The sequence below is a fragment of the Zeus faber genome (genome assembly GCF_960531495.2).
Source record: "Zeus faber genome assembly, chromosome: 16".
Taxonomy (NCBI): domain Eukaryota; kingdom Metazoa; phylum Chordata; class Actinopteri; order Zeiformes; family Zeidae; genus Zeus; species Zeus faber.
This window is the reverse complement of record NC_137202.1, coordinates 4087295-4111426: the sequence shown is the minus strand read 5'-3', so window position 1 is coordinate 4111426 and position 24132 is coordinate 4087295. Positions and strand designations below refer to the sequence as shown.

At 42.3% G+C, this 24132-nt stretch overlaps 1 protein-coding gene across 1 annotated transcript in view; it reads left to right on the top strand.

Annotated features, from left to right (window-relative positions):
* The window catches only part of LOC307242687 (protocadherin-15-like), a gene marked incomplete at both ends in the record, with an annotated part of 287981 nt that extends 268570 nt beyond the window's left edge, over positions 1-19411 (top strand). Inside the window, 6 exon segments of the mRNA XM_080017227.1 lie at positions 2214-2336; positions 13659-13677; positions 14340-14378; positions 14529-14596; positions 16120-16234; positions 18779-19411. Of these exon segments, the coding sequence (XP_079873353.1) occupies positions 2214-2336; positions 13659-13677; positions 14340-14378; positions 14529-14596; positions 16120-16234; positions 18779-19411 (997 nt within the window).
* Between the last annotated feature and the right edge of the window lie 4721 nt (positions 19412-24132).

The following is a 24132-nucleotide window of genomic DNA, read 5'->3' as shown; positions in this document are numbered from 1 at the left end:
AAAAGTAACCGGCAGGGATTTGAACACACAACACTACTGTATATCACATCAAAACTGACAATTCACTCATGCAATATTAGTATTTAATGTATATGCCTGTGTTCCGATGGCATACTATCATAACAATGCTATGATGTCACGGTACAGACTTGGGGGACGGGACACTCCCCGCCTGGGAGTGGAACACTCAATACCTATACTATAATACTTAATTATTAATTACTATAATAATAAAAATAATAATTAAAACTGTTTTGTCAATAATACTATTGTTATCATTATTACTAATATGACTACTACTACTACTACTACTAGTACTTGTTGTTGTTGTTGTTGTTATTATATAAGTGTATGAATACGAACTTGAACTTGAACTATAAGTAATGCTTTTTGGATTGAAGCCATTTCTTCCAGGATTGCTGGTGAAAATGCCCAGGGCCAGTGGGCATAAGGCCCTTTCCTCCCCTGCAGATTAGTTAACACTCATTTGGGGACGACTGTCCGTGGCCAAACGTGATCTTCAGCCCCGGCAAATTTTGTCTTTTGAACAACACACACACACACACACAAACACACACGCACACACACACACACACACACACACACACACACACACACACAAATGCACACACATATACACATACACACACACACACACAAACACACACGCACACACATTCTTGTACTGGTATCAAAGTGAGGTCAGAGTAAATACACCTGGTCAGCGAGGACCCATTTTTCTGGTGCCCTTCTAAACCAATAAAAGAGTAAATTCGGAGACCGATCCTCACAAGGTCTGTCAAACAAACAAATACACACACACATCTTTGTAATGGTATCAAAGTGAGGTCTGAGTAAATAGGCCTGGCAAAACATCATCCTCTGACCAGCAATGGACATTTGAAATTGGTGTTCCCGGAGGAAGGACAATCTAGGATGGGTCAAAAGCAGAGAACAAGTTTCACTGGCCACCATTTGAAAAAAGCACGTGTGTGTGCGTTGGTCACCGTCACCGCATTAGTACGTGTGGTGCGTGTTCCGTGTGACAAATAAAGAATCTTCTTCTTTTTTTTCTTAATGATGATCCATATATCCGTTGCACTTCTTAACCATATTAATAGTCAGTTCGGAGATGGGTCCTCACAAGTAGAGTAAAATAAACACACACACAAATAATCCCAAATAAAAGCATCCACGTTCTTTTGCAGTCAGAACTGGGTTACAGAAACGGTGATGAGGGGATGCGACATCACAGAATTTTAGTGACTTAATCGTTTTGAAAGAAATTAAAGGGCAACTATCAGGGTTTTTTGTCATTCATTTATTTATTTATTTTTACCATTTTGAGGCTTATGGAGAACATGGTTTGAAAAAAAAAAGTCGGCAAATCAGTCAGTTACACAGCTTTCTAGGATGGTGATGTACTGTTTATTTACACAAAAAAAATCTTGTTTTTACTCAATAAAGTCCCATACCAAAGTTGAAGAGAACAACGGAGAGACCGTTTCATACAAGTAGGAAACTCGGATAATAAATCTTAATCTAAAATATGAATACACTCCCAACGTCTCTTGCCAAGTTGCTGTTCACTGTAGTGCTACTGCAGCTCTGTCCTGTCTACCCCTGTGATGTCACGTTCAAGTTTGTGGGAAATGTCCGATTTTTAGGTGAACGTGGCTAATCGTGTTACAAAAATTAGTCCAGTAAAAATTCTCAGTAAAAAACAAAATAACCTACATCATTTCACCACACATTCATTCACTGGGTATGCCAACCTGCACATTGCCTTTCAATCAGATTGGATAACTGGTGTATAATGTGTCTTTGTTTTTCCTTTTTTGCTTGTTTTCTTGCTGTTGCTTCTCCCGCTGCACTGAAAACCCTTTTCAGATTCAAAGAGTAAGTATATACTATTTGTTTATTCACTGCGAGTTGTGCATTTTCTCACTTTAGTCCCAGTGTGTATGATAAAAATAATCTCTATTTTAGCTGCTTTCTTCAATTTTTCGATTTTAATATGAGAATAATGTATTTTGGTGACATGTAAACTGCGTTTTAAATAGATTTTCCTGCAGGTATTGGCACAACATGCCACAGATTTATATATACTGTATATATATCAAATACTGTAGTCCAGTTCTGGGTCTTGCTGTTTCATGAACCTGAATCTCCTTTTTCCGTCAATGACCTTTGTCCCTCTTGAAATTGCGCAGGCGCCAGGCGGAGTGCGCCAAAACGGCCCGAATCCAGATGGCTCTTCCACCAGGGGGCAGCGCAACGCCTGTCGGAGCCCCCACCACCAACCTATACGAGGAGCTGGGCGGGGGCAGCAGCATGTGAGTCCATCACCACCCACACAAAATAAAACAACATAAAATACAAAAAAAAAAAATTATTCGTTCCCCAAATAAAGAAAACAGCCAAAATGTAAACAGAAACAAGAGGGAAGCCTTTTTCTGGGCTTTAGAACACAAGGAGGCTGGAAATGGGAATCTTAACAGGAAGCATTTGGTCGGTTTCTTCTTGGTTTCTAGTCAAATACACGTCACGGTAATTCAGTAAGGAATAAAAGGAAATACACCAAAAAAACACCAAGGCCACTCATCGAAAAGGGCGACATAAAACTTGACGAGTCACTCCACAACAGTGTTTATCATTAAGCCATACGCTGATAAACCTCTATTTATCTGTCACTTGATTTCCCAATTCCTTCGACCAGTGATTCACAATCTTTTTTTCTTCCACGTCACACTTTTTACAAAAAAATAATCCCAGGGTGACATCACTATCCTGTTAACCTAAGGCTAAAAATGTCAAAAACATGTAGAACTGGGCATATTATTATGGCCTACTGATACTTAGTGACGCAAGACTCGAACAACTTTTTTCAGTGACTCGGGAGTCTAAAGTCACTCCAACAAAATTGAGTGGGCAAGGGAGCGAATCTTCAATTTAAAAAAATAATAAAATAATAACTTGTCGTTTGTTATTTACTGAAAGTCCTCCCTTGCTCATTTTGCATTAAATCTGAAAATCAAACGACTCGTTTTACTGAAAAACTCGCCAAGAACCAAATCTCAGATAAAAAGTTGAATCTCTCATTCCTATGAATAGTCGTGACTTTCAGAGTGAAACTTGTGCTGATTAACACAGAGCTGCTGTTCTGTCTGGAACTGATTAATTCCGTGAATTAGTGCAGCCCTGCAATTTTGATCTTGCAACACAAAAACGTATTCCTTTTTTTATAAGAAAAGTTGAATTTGAAAAATTTGAAAGGCACACCTGACAAGCTCTTCATATCAAGGACCTTCAATTTGATACGCCTTAGGCGACAAATTTTGTCTCTAACTATAGGGATAGAGACAGGTCTGGAATTTTGGACTATGGTTAAAAAAGGGATTGTACATTCTCTAAGGCTGCTAACATTTTGTAAATTAAATAATTCAAAATTTTAAATCATAATTTTCACTGGGGAGATCCACTGGAACCTCTTGAAGGCCCTGGACCCTGGACCCCACGTTGAGAACCCTGCCTTAGACAACCACGGACACTATCACCACAGGGGGGTATTTGCTTCTTCTGGCCCTAATAGAGATCGGTCCTTTCCCCTACGATAATGAAAGTCTACACGTTACGCACAATGACCCCTTTTCCCTCAAGGTTACACTCTTAAAATGTTAAAGGAAGATTTGCAGGATGGCAGTGGAAAAGGCTTCTGGTGCGTAGTAATTGATCTCGTGATGAATTATTTTCGCTCTCCCCGCTCATAATTACCGCCGTTGAATGCTTCGACACGTACACCTAACATCCTGAAATATTTGCCATTGCCGCAATCGGATTCGACCTTTGGCGTTAAATACGGCTCTGAATTTAAAATGAAACGTTAATGGTTTTTGCATTAAATGGGATTGAATTTAAATTGCGCAATCAGTCTCCGAAGTAAATAAGGAGCATAGTCACTTCAATGCAATGCATTTTAGAGCAATAGCGCGACTGCTGTCATGGCTCCTGCCTTAAAAGAAATAACATGAAAGGTTAATGATGGGGTTGTTCAGTTCAGCCTTGTCCCCATTGTTCACAAGCAGCGGCGTTCAAAAACAGCTTTTCGTTTTTGTGGAAGCCAAAGGACGTGTCCTTTGTTCTGAGGTTATTGTACCGCTTCAGTGCAAAGAATCCTGGGAATTGATCCCACGACACATGGCGCTAAAACACAGAGGAGGAACCTGGTGTGACAGCTATGGAAGGCCCCCTTCAGTACATATACAGCACCTTAGTATTTTACATTTTCCACCCCAGAATCCAAACATCACTGCACGGTTTATCATCTCATACTAGACGTCCACGTCTCACTCTTCTGCTTTACGGTGTTTTTTTGTTTTTGTTTTTTTTACCATTTATTTGTGTTTTCTCTCACCCCCCCTCACCATTTCCCTGGATTCAGACTGCAGTAAGTACATTAAGAAAATAAGAATGAGCTCCATGTTTAGGATTCTCCCTTCAGCACTGGACTATAGAGCGTTGATGAATAGAAATGGCACAGATGCTCCTTGCTCCCTGCTGATCCAGCTGTGTTTAGATACGGTTGAAGGACAGGACCGGTGTCAAATTGAGCTTTTGATCATTTACTAGTCAGAACACTCATTTTGCATTACCTCCCCCCGACCATTTTGAGATTTTGGATGTCTTTATTTTTTATTTTTTTGGGGGGAAACTTCGAGCAATAGGGTGATAAACCTTCCTTATAATGATCTCCTGGTCCCTCAGACAATTATGCTAACACTTTTTTTTGTCACTAAATTTAGCTAAAGTTTATATTTGCTAAATTTCGTATTTATGAAAGCAATGCTGCTTTAAATGCCATCCTAATTGCAATTCACAAATATAAATTAAGCAGCTTTGACCAAAATATGTGTTATGCCGTATCATATTATGGTTGGTTTCTGTCCATATGGTTTTAATTTGCCAAACACTGAATTTAGAATTTGTTAATTCAAATTAGAAAAGGCGGAAACACCATGACAAAATATGTGGAAAATATGGCAAATTAAGTTACTGGGAGTAATTGTAAGTAAGTTTTCTGTCTATATCGTTGACTTGTCCAAAGAAATGAAGGTAGAGACAAAATTAACAATCCTAAAAAGGTGACCTATCCTCAGGGAAATGGTCAGGGGGTCAAGTAAAATGCAGTGAGACTTTTTTTTTTGGCTGATACTATTACTTTTGTGGCTTCAGAATTCCCTTGGTTTTGTGGATTTTGTCATATTTTACAGTATTTATGGATTATGGACAATGGATTATCTATCTGTCAATATTTCTAATCCATTTACTTGGCTATGTTCCGAGCTTGAAAAAGTAATATTTGTTAGGGAAATAGTATTATGTTACTGGCTCCTTGATGGTTGGACTTGTTGGACAGTCTTAAGGATGTAGTTCTTGTATCAACTGTAATAAGCTAAAATGGTAAAGTAGTATGTATGTGATTGACTGAGTGGCATTTCAAGTGAAGTTCCAAAAAGAAAGGATGATTCCATTACACTTAGACAGTAATGGTTTTACATGGTCAGTGTGTGTACTGGGCACCGTTGGAGTAACCAAAGTGCTTCTCTGCAGGGTAGCAGGACACAATTTACAATGTAGAACCTGATCTGTCCAATCGCACTGCTTTACTTTGTTTGCCTGAGTTAAATAAAATCAGGGCATATAGTGAAAACCATGCTAGATAATAGCTTATTTTAGCCTAGTTGCTTTAGCCTCTGCCCTTCCCACCTGGTGTAAATGATCCACTTCGCAAACTCTTTACTTTCCTTCACTTCATACTCTTATATGTTTAAAGTATTTTTTTCTTTTCACCTCCTCCTCCTCCTCCTTTGTTGGGGCAGGGCTAAAAAGTCTGTCATTGAAGATGCCGACCGCCAGAGGATTCTTAGCACCTTTGCCTGTCGCGCCATGGCAGCCCGTGGCAATGGAGCCCTGCATGTCAACTTACCCAAGTCTGAAAGTAACGTGACCTTCCTTTCTGACTGCCGCCCCCTCACCACTCACAACCCTGTCTATGATGATAACGGCGCCGTCAGCACTCCTGATGCCTCCGTGAGGGGGCTGGGGCCCTTCCAAAGGCGGTTCCCCCTGTCTCCGTCGCACTCAGCAGGGCCGGGTTGCATCTGGTCCATGCCATCGCGCATCCGAGGAGGCCTTCAAGGCTATGAGGCTTTGAGGAGACAGGACCTCATGGACCCAGCTGAATGGGAGTTTATGCTGCTCCAGGGTGGCATGAGGGGTCGGGAGAGCCTAGATGGTTTTGACACGCTGAACGACCGCAGCATGGAGAACAAGTTGTCGGTCCGCGAGCAGGCCAGACAGTTTGAAGAGCAGGCACGGCAGGACAGAACCCCAAAGCAGCGCAGGGATTCCAGAGGGTCGTGTTCGCCCGTCCTCCTCAGGGACCGAGAGAGCATTGACATGCTGGAGATCAGCTCCGAGACTCTGCTCTCCATCTTGGATTGTCCCTACAGCCCCATGTCAGTCGGCAGAGACATCCCCCCCAGGATTATCATAACTCAGGGAGAGGACTCCTGGCCCCTGGCCTCCCAGAGGCCCACGCCGCCCATCCTGAAGAAGTTCAGCTCCAGCATCTCCAACTACATGACCGTGGAGCCCTGTGAGATCACTGTGGAGATCATACCGGACCCACCTGAGAATCCTCCTCCTCCTCCTCCTCCTCCTCCCCCTCCTCCTCCTCCTCCTCTTCCACCTCCTCCTCCTCCTCCTCCTCCCCAGCAGCCATGCCCACCTCCACCACCTCTGCCCCCCCACCCCTCTTCTCCACCCTCCCCCCCCTACCTTGGTGGTGAGCCCAAACACTCCCTCCAGTCCACCCCTCTGCCTATCAACAGGCAAGCAGCTCTCCCAATTCCCCCTCCACTGCCTCCCCCGTGCTCCCCTGGCTTGGATAGTGCCCGGCCCGCCATGGTCCAGTTCGTCCCGACGTCCTTGCCGCCTGTGTCCTCCCTCCGCCCTGTCTCTGCCCGGGCTCACCGCCCTCCCCTACCTCCGCTACCCAGCGAGGGAAGCGAGAAGAAGAAGGAGCTCAAGGGGATCCTGAAGAACCTCCAGAATCTCGCCGACATCGAAAGGTCCGTTGCCAACCTGTATAGCCAAGTGGACAAAAGTTGCAAGGTGCCCAAGTTCAACATAAAGACACAAGCGACGGAGGACTGGGAGAGTGCCACCACCATTCCGCCAGTCTCTAATCCACAGGACGAAGAACAGAACACGACAAACCCTTCCAACTCCAGCGTTGTCGGCCAAGTGACTTCGAAAGCGAGTGAGCACTCTGGCGAAGACGAAAGGAGCAGAGTCACCACGGCTGAGGAGCATGAGCAGTCGAGCCAGTTGACCCTGAGCAACCCGAACTCCGTGGTCCAGGAACTTGGCGAGCACTTCCCTTCTCAGTCCACCGCGTTTTGACTTACTCCCTTTCTCTCTTTACCACCGTGTTTGTGTTCTTCTCTTTGTTTTCTACAACTACATTCATTTGTTGATTAACCTGTTTGTTTCTTTGTTTGTTTCTGGACTCAAATCTTTTTACCTGGTCAACATTTTTTTTTGTTTTCTATATGCTTTAATGTTTTGAAATTTATAGGAGTTGAAGAGTGGATTACTCTACCTTTTTACTTGATCCTAGTGCTACCTGTAAAGATATGTGCTGAGCCGTGACACTGCTGTATGATTTGCTTGCATAAATACATAATAAGAGGCGTGTGTCATTTTTTCCCCCCAAACAGTTTGGTTTTATGGTACCAGCATAGTTTGAACTCCTTCCGTTCTCTATGAGTTTGTCCCACGATGATAAAAAATGATTCGATTTTACCTCAGAATTTAACAAAAATCACTTATTAAAAGGCCTATTAATAGTTAATAATTGTTAAGAGAATGTCCAATCAGTCAGTGCTGATGGCCTGTTTCATTTTTTCAAATGATAACCAATTCGGCACCATTCCTAATGACAGATACTGACTACTATTCTTCCATATTGATTACATGTCCCAACATGTATTGCGAGAGCTAGCTCTATGGCTTTCAACAGCAAAGCGTCAAGGTTGCAGGTCTGTCTGTAGCTACAAATCAGTCACAATTATCTAATAAAAACAACCAGAGTATGGCCATGTTTTGCTGTTTGGAAAGGGTCTCTGCAGCCCTTGTGTTAGCATCTGTGACATCGCAATTGTAAACTCCACACATATGCCCATGCGTCATGTTACAGAAATACCTACTCGCTAGTCAATTGCCCTTCTAGTCTTGATGGCATTGGGAGTTTATTCCAGTTATTTTGGGGTGATTTTAGTCCCATGAACAAGCTGGGTTTTACCTTCTCCTGTATTGGAATCTGGCTCGTACCTACAGTAAGTACAGCTGAATGTTAGTGTGACGGTTCTCCTGCCACCTCTCGGGGTTTAGATGTAAGGAACAGAGGCAGATGTTGAAGCTCCCCACAGAGATATTTTATTTAACACAAATTGTTCTCACAAAAAACTGAAATGCCAGGCTTCCAGGCCCCAGTCCTCCGGGCTCTGGGAAGAGTGCGCTCAGACCCAGCTTCACTGCAACAGAGAGCAAACCATGTCAAACGGGGTTTAAATAACCTCTGTTGATTATGCTTACTTCTTGCAGCTGTGTCTGTGAACAAGTCACACCTGGCTCTCCAGCTACAGCTGACACCTTAGCTTACAAGCGAGACTTTTTGCAGACATTGAATGAAATTACCCTTTTATCAAAAGAAGAGCCAGTGAAATCTCTTATGTATGTGTACAGTGAAGGCTGGAATCATGGGTCAAAAGGTCCTTCACGCTGAATTAGGCCTCGGCCATAGCTATGCTGGTTGGCTGTTGTTGGTGTTGCGATTCGTGTGACCGCTGAGGGTGGAAACGGGCTCCTCGCATGTCGGAGCCGATCCCCGCTCTGTTGTGAAGCACTGGCTGCGATATCGGCCTGAACGCTGGAGGATACTAATTAGAGAACTGCCTGTGGGACTGTCAGCTGCCGTTTCCTGCTCTCTCTCGTTTTCTCTCTTTTTCTTTCTCTCTCCATCTCTTCTCCTTCTCCCTTCCCTCCTCCAACCTTCCGCTGTGCCCAATTTGTCTAACCAACCCTCCCTCTTCCTTTCTTCCTCCCACTATCTCTTCATCCTCCTCCTTAACCTTATCCCTTCGAAGTTCCATGAAAGAGCGATGCTAAAATCAAATACTCAGGACGTAAATGAGAATAAAAAAGTCTTTGAAGATGTGATTGAGATGTCCCTCTGTGGTTAAAGTTGATTCAAATTAACGATTGTTGCACCAATATAACAAAACACCTTTTTGGTATCCTTGTGGTGGGTTCTGAAATACATTTTACACACCTTTAGACCTCCATTACCACAATTTTTTTTGTACATACTAACTGCACGCTCATGCTAATGTTTGGAGTCCAAGAATTTTCTGAAATTTGATGGGAGGATCGAAGGGCTGCTAATTCTGTATTCCATGTTCACTACGTGAGGTAATCCCTTCTGCCGAGCAGCGAGGAGCTCACATTCTTCTCCTCTCCACCCCGACAGCAGCACACAGCTTTAATAGATGCAGCTCATTGATTGATGTGGGGGGGGTGGTGATACCATTTGTACCAGTTGTAAATTGTCTCTCATTTCTTTTAGTTGGTAGCATACGTATACTGTGGTGGTAAGTACCAAAGTACTTGTGAGTGTCTCTGCCCACTGGTAGGGGTTTAGGGAAGGAGACAGTGTCTTTCTGGCCGTGGGCTGCCGACATAGTGAGAGTTTTTATTTCCAACATTAAACAAAAAGGTTAAATAAAGATCAATAATGAGTTTGGGCGCAGGAGGACTGACATTTCCACTCTGGCTCCTGGTCGGCTGGTGAGTCCGTGCACTGATCCCTCTGCAAGACGGTCAAACATTAAGAGAGCTCCCTGCCCTGGGTCGGACTAATCAGCGCCCGTGCAGCGGGCTCAGCCGCGGGTAAGGAAGCCATGCTTCTGTCTGCAGCCGCGGCTTAACCACGCCCCTTGGTCCACCACAGTACTAAAGTACATGATTCAAGTATCTGTTCTTACTAAAGTATATTCAGTGTACTTCCGACTTTCAGACTTTTGACCTTTACTCCGTTTCAAAGTAAATATCTTTATTTTTTACGTTCTGTTTTTTTCTGTATTTATTTTTATATACATTTAGTTTAAATGTGGATTTAAACTAAATGGAAAATATGGTTTATATCCACGAGTGCAGTGCCCGCTCAAAACATACCTGTTCGGAACGGGCTGCACTTTGGACCTAAGCGACTCAGTCGCAGAGCTCTGAGGCCCCGCCTGCCCTCTCTGGAGAAGTCTGGATTAAGCAGCATATGAGTGATGACCCTCTCATCCTCATTCACTCTGACTCCCCTGAGTCTAAAGGCTCTGTTATAGTCACTGCAAGCGAGCCATGTGGCTCATGGTGCACGCACTACCAGAGAACACGAGCATAAATCGTTGCGCATTGCCATATAGATGCCGGGGCGATATCCTCCTGAACGACAGGAAGCGCTGTGCACAAACCAGCAGGAAAACAAAAGGAACTGCTGTAAACATCACAAAAAAGTCCTGAGGGAAGGATCTAAATAACTAGAAAGAGCAGTAATTCAAATAGAAAGTTTTAAATGCATTTATATTTATTGTAGTCAGTCGCAGGTTTTTTATTTATAGTTGTGAGTTTGTGCAAATTGTCTGTAAAAATATTACAAAGTGCCGAGGTATTAAAATAGTCCAAATCTTTGGACAGAGATGGCTCCTCTCTGTCTCTGTCTCTCCCCACTCTCCTTCCATGAATTCAATGAAATCAGGTTATTTTTGTGTTCACGTATGGATGCGTTGTACAGATTGAACCTGCGGACCTCTGCGCACAACCTCCCTTCGGACATGTCTATCTTGAATGACCTGAAGCCCACGGGGCGGAATTCCAAAAATTGGGAGGTGCACACCCTCACGCAATATCGCCGCGTGGCGCTGTAGTGAGCGCCGCGATGCATCATTCATGAAGCACGCACTAAACGACACTATGGCTGCGGCAACTATAAAGCAGGGTTTTTCTTTCTCTATATTTCTTTCTCCCTTCCCTTCCGGTGTAAGCAGCCATCCGTCGGGTCATTTGTCTTGGTTTTTCCAGTGGCCCAGCAGCAGGGGCAACAGGTCATCAATTAGACACTGCACCACCCACCCACTGGTCCGCCAAACACCGCCATGGTCCCGTAATAAGCGATTACCGCTTCGTAGAGGAGGCTCACATCATTGCTTTGCCATATTTTCCCTAGCGGGGGAGTCCTCATTACTCTTTTGGACGGGGAGGGTTACAGTCGGATGCCGGCAAGCACAGCATTCCGTCCTGAGCCAGGAAACCATCATACTGTGCTGTAGAGCACAAGTTTGAATCTGCATTTTAAAGGACTCGGCCTCATCTTCAACTTGACAGTGTATTGACTTAGACATCACTCAGTCAATGCACTCAATGCACTGGGTTTTTTCCCAATCCTAGTCAAGTATTGGACCCGTAGATTTTTTACAGTGTAAAAAGATTGACAGCAATCAATTCTAATTTGGAAATATATAAATAAATAGATACATAAATTATTATTATTATTATTATTATTATTATTATCTTTTTTCGGGGTCCAGCCCACAAGACCAAATCAATGCATATACAGAGCAGAAATTAGTGAAAAACCGACAAGATTTGACCCAAAGTAGCCAAACAGTCGTGCATCACCGATACGCCAACGTTCGAAAAACTAATGGAACAAGACACATTTTAGAATAAGATGCTTTCTGACGTCATCATCCAATGTACTATTAATATGCAGGTTGTGGTTCTGAACGTTCATTCGCCTCGTGTGGGGTGCGTGGTATAGAGTCCATCGCTCTGTAGTGGTAAGAGGTTACAACCTAGGCTCGTTGGTATGTGTGTGTGTGTGTGTGTGTGTGTGTGTGTGTTTATGTACTGTCCTAGTTGACGTCTGCGTGGCTGTTCGGTTGATATTTGATCTCTTTGGACTTTTGTATTCTGATATAACCCTGTGTTCCCCAAGCGCTACGTTCCATCGTCTTTGTTTGAGTGCAGAAATGCTTTACGCCAATATTTTACGACACGGTGCTTTACTTTACTTGCTGTGCATGGGAGCAAGTGTCCAAAAACATGGCGAAATGTGGCACTTCAGGGAAATAAAACAAACATTAACACCGTATGCTGCAGTATTTTGGTGGATACCGTACCGTACTGTGAAATTTCATACCGTTTACAAACTTCCACACGGAGTGATTTCCTTCCACAAAGACACCGTGAGGCAAGACTCTGTGGACTACAGGTGGACTGACACGTTCAAATTTTTAGGATCAAGTAATAACACACAACAAGTGTATCGACTTGTTGTAGTAATTGTACCTATTATTATTATTATTATTATTATTATTATTATTATTATTAATAATAATAAGAATAATGATAATCAAAATTTAAATATAATAAATAATCATAACCATAATAACAACCTGTATTTGTATAGCAGCCTTCATACACAGAATCTAACTCCAAGTGCTTTACATTGGGAATTACATTCAAAGGCAATAAAATAGCAACAATAAAAAAGCCAAGAAAAATGCCTTTAATAAAAAAGGGAAAAAAATTGTTGTCGTCAATTGAGATCTTGAAGGATCACAGTGATTCCTCAGCAAATTTATTTCAATTAGTATTTCTCTTGAATTATTTCTCTTGATTATTAGTCTTGAACTACACCATGCAATTGTTAAATAATTCTCTAAGTCATTCATTCTCTTAGTATTTTAGCCATGAAGTTCGCAGACCTCCTGCACAACTTTAGCGGGTGACATTGACAAGTGTTCAAGGATTTATCTCTTCAAAATTGGATTTGAATCAAAAAGTTGGTGGATTATTTAGGCTTATGGAAATCCTCTTAAATATTAGGTTAAGGTAAAAAATTGCCCCTTTTTAGAATGCTGTCCCATTTTGCACAGCAAATCCTGGGCTTCGGAGCAAACTCCCTGTTACTCACACAGACTCCATGAGTTTAAAAGTTTGGCCTTTGAATGAACTCCAAGTAAAATCCCAGTTTCTGGGAATGAAAATTCTGAAATCAATACCATAGAAGGAAGAAGAGCCTTCCGCAAAACTTGAATTATCAGTCTCTACTCTAGCAGATACGATGATTGGAAAAGGCTGCAGATATATAATTTGTATGCTTATAATAACCTTGAAATAACCTTGGTCTTCAAAACTGATTTGATCTCATCTTTCCAGTCAATTTGATGTTTCCATTCAACCTTCGGGAAATCTTTCCATTGAGATTCAAACAGAAAAAGAACAAGGTGAACCTGATAAGGTTAAGCTCATATGCGTTATTTTTCTCCTTTGCAAAATGGAAAATAAATGCTAAGCCAATGACACACATGAAAAAAACAAAAAAAAAACAATAGATGGACAGTAAGTAAGAGTGAAATATCCTCAGCTGTCAGCACTATTTCTACATCTCATTTATCAGAAAGAAAACAGGTGAAATGTTGCTGTCAATCCATATTCATCGTTTGCTTTATTCTTTGTTTTCCTCTGGCACACAGCAGAAGGGGCTACGGCAGACAGGTAAGCAATTTTCTGATGATGCTTTTGTTTGTCCTGTTTTTTTGGGGGTCGTTTTTCCATTGTGTTTGCTGAGACTGTGTGAGTTTAAGTGCGGCCCAGAGGCTTTTATCTGTCGTCCACTTGATGAAAACACAGAATGGGATTTAGATCGGATCTCTGAGGAAGTACCTCCATCACCCACAGTAGAGCTCAGATTTGACTTGAATGTTGAATTATTTTTAATCTGTCTTGCTGTCAAAAGATAGATACACAGCTGGATGGGTTTTTTTTCTCATTTTGGGGAATTTCACATGTATGGAAAAAAAAGCTTTTTCTGCGACTAAGCGGCAATAAGAATGAGGTTGCTGCTTGATAGCAACTCAAACTCGGAATGTGGTCTTTGTAGATAAACCCAAAAATGAATCACTTTGCTACCTTCTCCTGCTTCTATCCCTCTGTGGTAGACTTCCATTTATAGTTTTGAATGTTCTACATTTCCTCAGGTCAACTCATCCCTTCTTCTGCCTCACGTTGGCTTGCTTTGAATCCATCCGTCAACGTTCTAGCTCCTCATCCTATCTTTGATATGTGGCCTTGACAAACAACTCATTAGAAACGTTGCATTCTCTCCTTCCTTCCCTCCATCTTCTTTCCCTCCTTCTCCTGCACTAACCTTCTTGCAGCAACAGCAACTGCTGAGGCCGTCTCTCCTTAGACCTGAGGTAGAAACTACACTGCTATTCTTCTTCATTCACAGGGATGTTATCTAGTCATTATATTGTCTAGTGGACTTGCACCAGGCCGGGTGCTTTTCTCGACTTTTTGTTTTTGCTGAGGAGTGTCATCCATTTCTCTATTTTCTATAAATCCAGGGACTTGCAACAGACTCAGAAATTGGCCAAGACTACTACGCCCAGGACTACTACAACTATGACCAAGGGTTAGTGCGCAGCTTCCCGTTGACTTTCCCGTCTCCTAGCTTACTGTACTCTATGCAGGATCGAGCTAATATCTAAACATTTAATGCACTAACTTTTCGCCTCCAAATATCGAGGTCCTTGACTCCTTTGATGGACGTGGGATGTACATTTGAGGGAAGTTCAGAATGAGTTGATGCATGTTGTGGAGGCATGATGTGCTGTGTAAGTAGAGCGGTGCGTACAACCCCCAAATGTTTACCCTCTCACTTCCAATTAAATTAAATCAGATACTTCACCGGTGTTTTCCCTCCGATTTAATGGATAGATGCCGTTTTGGCTTGTGTGCTACATCTTGTCCCCCTATGTTCCAAAGCTGAGAGAGTTGGAAGACAAAGCCACAACAGCTGCTGAGAAGTGGTTATTCATTAAACACTACCACACTGTGGCAGGTGACTACCTCAATCTGGAGAATTATGCTGCACATTTATTATAATGAGGAACAATCTATGGGCCCTAGAGGCAAAACCACTGAGAGAACAATTGACTAACACAAAAAAGTGGCGCGGCTGAAATTAGGTGCGTTAATTATCCCATCACTTACTTAGCAAGTAACCTTCTCATCACCCTCGCTGATTCAAATGATCAAAACTGATATTCAATATGTGTCAACATTACACCGCTCCTTTTCGGAAACCGACTGTAATTATAAGGGAATCTGATCATGTTTGCCTGACGGCCCGACCCGAGAGCTGATTCTGCTGCCCAGCGTCACTTTAAACCCAAACCACCTTTGATCTGTTTCTGCTAAAGGAGCAGCACACGATTTAATAGCAGCTAAGATCTTAATCCAGCGATTGCAGGCTTTTGTGATCCTTCAAGCCAGCCTTATATATCTGCAAGGTGTCAGCAGGGCAAATTGCCATTAGCCCATTTCCCATTTAAGGCTTCTCTTTGATTAAATGTGCAATAAGTAAAGTATTGACATTTGCGTCTGATATTGTGGTGAAATAGATGAGGACCAACACGTGTTTGATTTCTCAGGACAAATCTAGATCTTAACATAATGCAAATTCATGCAGCACCTCAATAATGGTATCTCTAAGCGAACAGATAACTATAATGGTTGCTGAATGGCTACCGTGCCCTACAATTGTAATTTTGAAAGAGGGTAGTGTGTATGCATCATTCATTTATACTGTGATTTTCTACAGTACAATCTCAATGCTACAAAGTGTTTTGTTATATTTTTAGCTCTATAGATCTCTCTCTCTTTCTCTATATGAGGGTACTACAATCCATACAGAAATCAGCATACATAATATACTGTATTTGTATATATATATATATATATATATATATATATATTGGCTTCCACTTAAATGATTGGAATAAGGTATTTTCTCACATCCGGGAGATAGATTTTTTAAATTGTACTATTGTTATCCTGAAAAAACTCAATGTGTGGTGTATACAATAATTGAGAATAATGTAGTAGATGATGGAGCCTATTTTAAAGGATTTTATTGTCTTTTGTCTCTTGCAGCTATGATATTCCACAGTATGGAAGCCGTAGGAAGTTAATCACTCCCATGTATGATGATTATGGAGAGGTAATTATGGAGGACGATGGTTATTACTACAGCCCCCATGGACCTGAGGTACTGCATCCAATCATCAACACAATAATGACCTTGTTCATTAAGTATCAATTTCTCATGTGTAAAGCCCATCATATAATTCCGATAACAATTCCAATGCCCATATTGTAGCTGTGCTATTACTAATGATGTTGCTGAATTAAATGTGATTGTCATAGGGCCGAGGCCGGGGTCATGGCGGCATGCGGGGTAGAGGTCCGGTTAAGAGGGTGGGCTTTAGAGACTTGCCACCGGAGGACGAAATCGAACAGGCTGAGCCACCGCAGGAGGGTGAGCCTTCAAAGGCGGCCAAAAAGCTGAGGTCTGTCATCAAACTCAGCAAACTACTGGCGGCCAGCAAGGCAGGAGGAAAGCCATCTGATGCCCCTCCCTCTGGCTCTTCTCCATGGAAAAAAGCCAAGATGTTCAAGATGTTTGGCAAAGGGAAGAAGGACAGGGACTATGCAAAGCTGATGTCCGCCCGCCGTATTGACAGCCAGGAGAGCCTGACCGGCGGACCTGGAGCCCTGGGACCGATCGACAGCAAGTCCGACAGTCGAAGCCGACTTGGCAAAGTTCTGAAGAAAATTAACCTCGGCAACAGGTTGCAGTCTCGAAGAAAGTCACAGAGCAGCATGAGTCGTGGCTCTGCCACAGGCAGTGAGAGAGATGAGGACATGTCCCAAATGGCTAGCGAAGATGATAAGAAGTCCAAAGTGTCAATTAGTGTGACTGAGAGTGAGCCAGAGGCAGGTGGGAGTGGAAGCGCTAAGGATAAAGATTCTGATGAGGAGTCCTCAGAGAGAAGCAGTGTTGACAAAGAACATCTGAAAGTGGATTTAGATTGGGACGACGCCAATGAAAGCACTGTGGATTCAGAGGAGGAACCTGAGGAGGAGCCCGGGGATTCTGATGAGGAAAGCAAGTCCAAGTCTGAAGGAGAAGAAGAAGAAGAAAAAGAAGACACTGATAAGGGATCTGGGTCTGGGAGAGAATCTGATTCTGAGAAAGAATCTGAGTCAGAGAAGTCATTGGGTAGTGACCAAGAGTCCGGTACTGAAAAAGAGTCAGGGACTGAAAAAGAATCCGGTTCTGAGAAAGAGACCAGTACTGAGAAGGAATCAGAGTCAGCAACTGGAACTGTCTCTGAAAAGGAGTTGAGTACAGAAAAGGGTTCAGCAACAGAAAAGGAGTCTGAGGAGGAACACTCTGAAGAGGAAGAGGCCTCTGGGGAATCAAGAGAAAGCGAGTCTTCTGCTCACTCTTCTATGAAGTCATCTGCTACTAAGGCCAGCAAGAGCATCAGCGCCTCGGGCATCAGTGTCAGCAGCAGCAGTGTCAGTGAGAGCCTGAGTGGCAGCGGCACCGGCAGTGTAAGTATAAGTGATAGTGAAAGTGAGAGGGGCAGTAGAAGTGCGAGCAGCGCTGCATCTCGCTCAACCATGGGTTCATCACAGAGAACCCTGTCTTCTGAAAGAAAATTGGAGACGTCCGGTGGGGAAACCAGCACAGCCGAGTCAGGCACCGGCACAGCTAGCGAGACCGAATTGGGCGCAGGAACCGCGAGCAACACCGAGTTGTCCACAGGCGGCAGAGACTCTTTTTCTGACAGTTCCACTCAAAAGTCACAGTCAGAGAGTCGTTCAGGGGACGGGCGGTCCTCTCACAGCAGCCAAATAACAGACCAGACCAGCGAGCAAAGTTCCACCGGTTCTCAGTCCACAAGGGTCAGCCGCCACTCCATCAAGTCCACCCTATCCAGCCGTGGATCTGAAGACACCATTGAAGAGAAGAGTGAGGAGGAGGAGGAGGAGGAAGACACAAACTCAGATGAAGCGGAATATGATACTGCCGACAGTAGCAAAGGGTTGGCCAGTGAGCAAAGCGATGAATCTAGGAGGTCCAGTGTAGTTTCGGAGGCACCTGGACCCTCCACAGCCTACACAGGTCCCCAGTATAGCACAGAGATCAGAAGCATCGGGGCCACCTCTGAGGAAATGTATGGAGGGCTTTCTCCTATCACAGAGGTGGATGAAGATGCGATCTCCTCCGAAAAGTCTTCAAGCAGCGGCTCTGGTTCTGCTTCTGAAGCCAGGGGACCATCAAAGCAGTCAGGAAACACCGAAGAAACATCAGATGCAGATTCAGAGTCGGAGGGAAATTCCACGTCCTTCTAAACGGATCGATAGTCCGCTGTGAAGTAAGGGTGCATGGGCGTGAAGCAAATACTGTTTGCACTCTACAGCGTGTTTCAATTTGACTTCTTCCTCCTTTCCCCTCAATAAGGTCAAAATAAGTGGTGGTTGTTAGTGTAAAATGTTATTTTACTGTGTTTCTCTTATCTGCTCCTTCAAGGTTATCTTCCCCTTCAAGGTTTTCTCTAAATGTTTGGTTGGATTGGTTTGGTCTTATTCTCATCGCTTTGCATAATGTTCTGGTCTTGTTTTTTCTCGTCAGATTTTGCACGCTGTTGTGTTTTGCTTTTGTTATTTTCAATTTCTATAAAGACACAGTTTATGGAGTGCCTGTTGTATTGCAAACGAAACCCTTCTCTTTTCTTCTCAGCCTGGACAAAGGAAGCGGATCAAGCTCGTGATAGATGGTGAGAATGAGACTAGCTCCAAAGGAGAAGACGGCAGCGCAGAGCCCCAGAGGAACCGACTCTCCAACGCAAACGTCAACTGCCACAGCAATGTAAACGGGAACGTGTACCTCACCCAGAACGGCACCATAGTCCGCACCAGGCGGCCACCTCACCTGAACAACATCAAGATGGGCTCCCCATGCCGCCTGGCCAAGCAATTTAAAAAACTGGACAAGCTGGCCGTGACTCACGAGGAAAACATCCCCATCAACAGCATCGGGGGTTTGGAAAACAAAACGGGAAACGGGACCAGCACAGGCATTTATCCCGACGTGGATGTCAAGCTCAACCTCAACACCCGAACCTCCTGTGTCTCCTTGGGGTCCAACATTAGCCTGAAAAGTTTGGGGTCTAAAACCAGTATCACCAAGGCCATGGCGGACAAAATAATCCCAGGGTCATGTGGCACCGACAACGACCGGGAGACCAGCGTGGACAATCCCAAAGAGAGCCGGGAGACGATGGGCTCCCACGGCGACCCCACGCCGCCCGACCAGGACGAGCTTTGGATGGGGCCCTGGAACTGCCTGCACATACCAATGACCAAACTTTGACTGGCTGAACGAAGGATAAGAACTTCATATTTTCTGTTTTGTTTTTTTGTTTTTCTGGGTTTATTATTTATTTCTTTTTAGCCATATGTTCTTTTTTTTGTTTGTTTTTTGGATTTTATTAAGAAGAGAAGCAAATGCAATGTATGCCTCAACTGTTAAAGAGACGGGTGACAGTACTTTCGCGTAACCATCACATTGTTTACTTTTTGGGAAATGATTTGACAAACTGTTACGTGACTGTCTTTATCATGAAGAGAGGGCTACTACAGATTAGGATTTTATTGTGCTGCAAAGCAAAGTGTGCCTCAAAGAAATGTCAAGTTTTATGTGAGCTCTGCTTCGTAATTGAACGCTATTCTCGAATAGATGGTGTTATACCTCTCATTCAGTGATTTCAGCTATAGTTTTTTCTTATCATCTTTGATCACAGGTTGATAAAAACAACAATCATCTAGACTGTTCCTTTATCTGGAAACAAGTTTCAAGTTTCCTGTGCTACGAATATTTACACAGAAATCATTCTAAAAGTATTATTGAATAGTGATAAACATAGTATACGATGCTCTGAAAAATGTATTTTGCTAAGAGGTTTTATTTGCAAAAAAAGTGACAATTGCCGTTGTTTATTTTATGTTCGGATCATGACACAACACGACAATGGTATGAAAATTATGTGGAAAATACTATTTTTGTCTATTTTATATCAAAGAGAATATAGAGTTTTTGACATATTACATTAAGGACAATGGATAAATGTATGTCGACAATGAAAAATGACAAGATGATCATTTCAAAATTGTTTTTATAATAGAAATTTCTACAGTAACTAAAGAATCTGATATTTTCACCACCACAACCTAGATTCACTGTATTCAATACCCCTCCAAACCAGGTGGATAAAACAAATATATCACGCTCTACAATAAAGTTAAATGAAAACTAAAAATCCACCCGTTGACTACTTTTGTCTGCTCAAACCCTTAATAGTAACCTTTCTTTTTGATATTGATTTAAATACAATACAGTGTGCTAGAGCTGGGCGATATACTGTATCAATATATATCAATACAATATCGATATTGTGATATGAGACTACAGATTGTCTGATATTTTGCTTATCGTAATATTATCTTCTTCTTCTTCTTCTTTCGGCTGCTCCCGTCAGGGGTCGCCACAGCGGATTATCTGCCTCCAATACCTTCTGTTCTGCGCATCTTCCTCCCTTACACCAACTGCCTGCATGTCCTCCCTCACCACATCCATAAACCTTCTCTCGTAATATTATAATATAGTTTAATATTGTTTTTAATGCATCTACCTGGGCTATCCTATGAAAGCACTAATAGTCATCCTCCTAAATAATGTGAAATCAATAACCTCGAGTCCCACTTGATTACATCCATAGAGGTGAAGACCTCCCTCCTCGCAGGGCTGTGGTGGTAGACTGATAATATTTGGATATGAACATTTTGCATAAAAGTGCAATGAGCTCAGAGAGAGGGAGAGAAGCAGCCTTGTTTTTTTCCATCCACCATAAGCAGTTTTGAGCTCATTATTAATCCCTTGTGGGATGTTCATGCCTGCAGCAAAGGAGGCAGTGCAGTCGAGATACAAATTAAAATGAGATAATAAATAACACACATACATTATGTATCTATTCAAGTTAACATGTGGTAGCACTATGCTAACTAGTGGCATTATGCTAACTGGTGAATAGTGACATCTAGTGGTAACAACAGTCATAATATGGCATCCAGTGATAACAACAACCATAATATGGCATCCAGTATTAACAAGTCATAATATGGCAACCAGTGGTAACAACAGTAATAATATAGCATCTAGTGGTAACAACAGTAATACTATGTGATCCAGCATTAACAGTCATACTATGGCATCCAGTATTAACAACAGTCATCCAGTAGTAATTCCAGTTATAATGGGGCATTCAGTGGTAACAACAGTCATATTATGGCATCCAGTATTAACAACAGTCCTACTGTACTATGGCATCCAGTGATATTAACAACGGTCATAAGATGGCATCCAGTGGTAACAACAGTCATAACATGACAACCAGTGGTAACAACAGTCCTAATATGGCATCAAGTATTAACAACAGTCATAATATAGCATCCAGTATTCATAACAGTCATAATACGGGAACCAGTGGTAACAACCGTCATAATATGACACCCAGTATTAACAACAGCCATAATATGGGAACCAGTGATAACAAAAATCATACTATGGCAACCAGTGGTAACCACAGTCATAATATGGCATCGAGTAGTAACAACAGTCATAATATTGCAACCAGTGGTAACCACAGTCATAATATGTCATCCAGTATTAACAACAGTCATTATATGGCATCCAGTATTCATAACAGTCATATTATGGGAACCAGTGGTAACAACAGTGATAATATGACACCCAGTATTAACAACAGCCATATTATGGGATCCAGTGGTAACAAAAGTCATACTATGGCAACCAGTGGTAACAACAGTCATAATACCGCAACCAGTGGTAACCACAGACATTATATGGCATCCGATATTAATAACAGTCATATTATGACAACCAGTAGTAACAAAGGTCATAATATGACATCCAGTATTTACAACAGTAATAATATGGCAACCAGTGGTAACAACAGTCAAAATATGGCATACAATCATAACGACAGCAACAATGTGGCATTCAGTATAAACAACACTCAAAATATGGCAAACAGTAGTTACAACAAAGAGTGGCATTGAGTATCAGCGACAATCACAATATGGCACTGAGCAACAGTCATAATATTTCACAGTCAAACAGTTTCAAAAGTCAAGTGACTTTTGGTAATAATAGCAGTCCATAATAACAGTAGTAATAAGGGTAATATTACTAATGATCCTAACATTACAGCAGTCCTAGTCTAAGTAACAACAGTCTCAATATTTATACTCGGGCAAATCCACCAAAAAGAACCAGCATGAAGATCATGTCTTCAGCTGTTATGTTCCACCCCAAAGGTAAGTGTGCAGCAACTGCTCCCAGGGAATATTTAATGGATTACTCTGCTGCAATAAAGATTAGGGTCTCACTTGTATAGATGATCCCATCCAGAATAACGGCAACACACACACACACCAACACACACACACCAACACACACACACACACACACACACACACACACGCACACGCACACACACACACAGCAGTTTTTTATGTTATGATAATAGCAGTTATACTCCGAGGATAGATGGGTTTCTTTGTTAAGCTCCTTAATTTGATGTGTGTGTTGGCAGTGGGGTTTTTTTCATATACAACCATTCCTGAAATACTTAAATTCCCGCTTCGGATTTTGATGGTTTGGGGGAGTGTATTATAGTGATTATTATTCGCTTTTATTCAGGAAAGCAGCGTCCTAAATCTTAGGGCAAGGACATACTCTGGGGCGAAAGCTGTGACAGTTTGGTTTTTTTGTGGTTGTTAGGTTTTGTTCTTGTTTTTTCCGGATGGGATGAATTAAATCTGGGCAACGGAATTTCAAGGATGTGTGAGGGATTCTGAGGAATCTCTCACGCGATTATATCTCCAACAAGAAATAGGAAATAGCCTTGACTTTATTACTTTTCCTGTCGATTAGGATTATAAGGATTGAGGTGTTTTTCCAATGGTAAGTATGACAGTAAAGAAGGAAAAATAATAATCCAATAAAATTGGGAGTCCCTTTAAATTGGATTTACCTCACCATTCAAATGGTAAAAAAACAGACATTGGAGAAGACGTTAGAAAATCTAATGATAGGAACACGTTAATGGCCTGGAATATTTTGATTATAAAGCCATGCTTTAAAAAAAGGTAGTCTTTGCTGTACAATATGAATCATATTTAATTTAAATTTATGAAATTCAGTTTAAACAGAGGAAACACTTGTGAAATCAAGAGAATTTTATCTATAAGTATATACTGTAACTACTGGTGGAAAGATAGGCAAGAGGACTCAATAGCAGGACTCGGAGACAGGAACTTTGATTAAAGAAAATAGCCTTTACTTGAACATGATCGGTACACAGGTAGACAGTCAGCGGAGCAAACAATCCGACACAGAAGACAAAGTGAGGTGGTTTGGTACACAATATGCCAGGGTAGGCAAAAGAGCAGTCCAGGAAACAGAGCAGGGAGTCAAAAATACCAGCAGACCGAGAAACAAGGGAAACATGCTGGAACACTTGACACATGGTACAAAGATGAACTGACGCTGAGAGAGATGTAGAAAGAACAAACCTGCCTTGGTTCCTGAATTTACAAAGTGAGATATTCACAGACATTTGGAACTGCAGGACAGTGTCATGGGAGCGCAGGGGGGTTGGTAATGAACTCCTGCTAAGACTGGGATCTGTTAACTCCAACTTTCCGTATTTGTCTGTTAACTCCAGGCAAAGACGTGCGGACTACTGGACAAGATAACTAACCACACACACACACATGCACACACACACACACACACACACACACACACACACACACACACACACACACACATACATACATAGACATACATAGACATACACACACACACACACACACACACACACACACACACACACACACACACTCTTTCCCTTTGAAATTTGCCACACACTGAGAATCTTGTCTCCAGAACACTGTTAAAAATGATGGACACCGTCTTGAAGTGATCTTACCATCTTTTTTTAAGCGAAG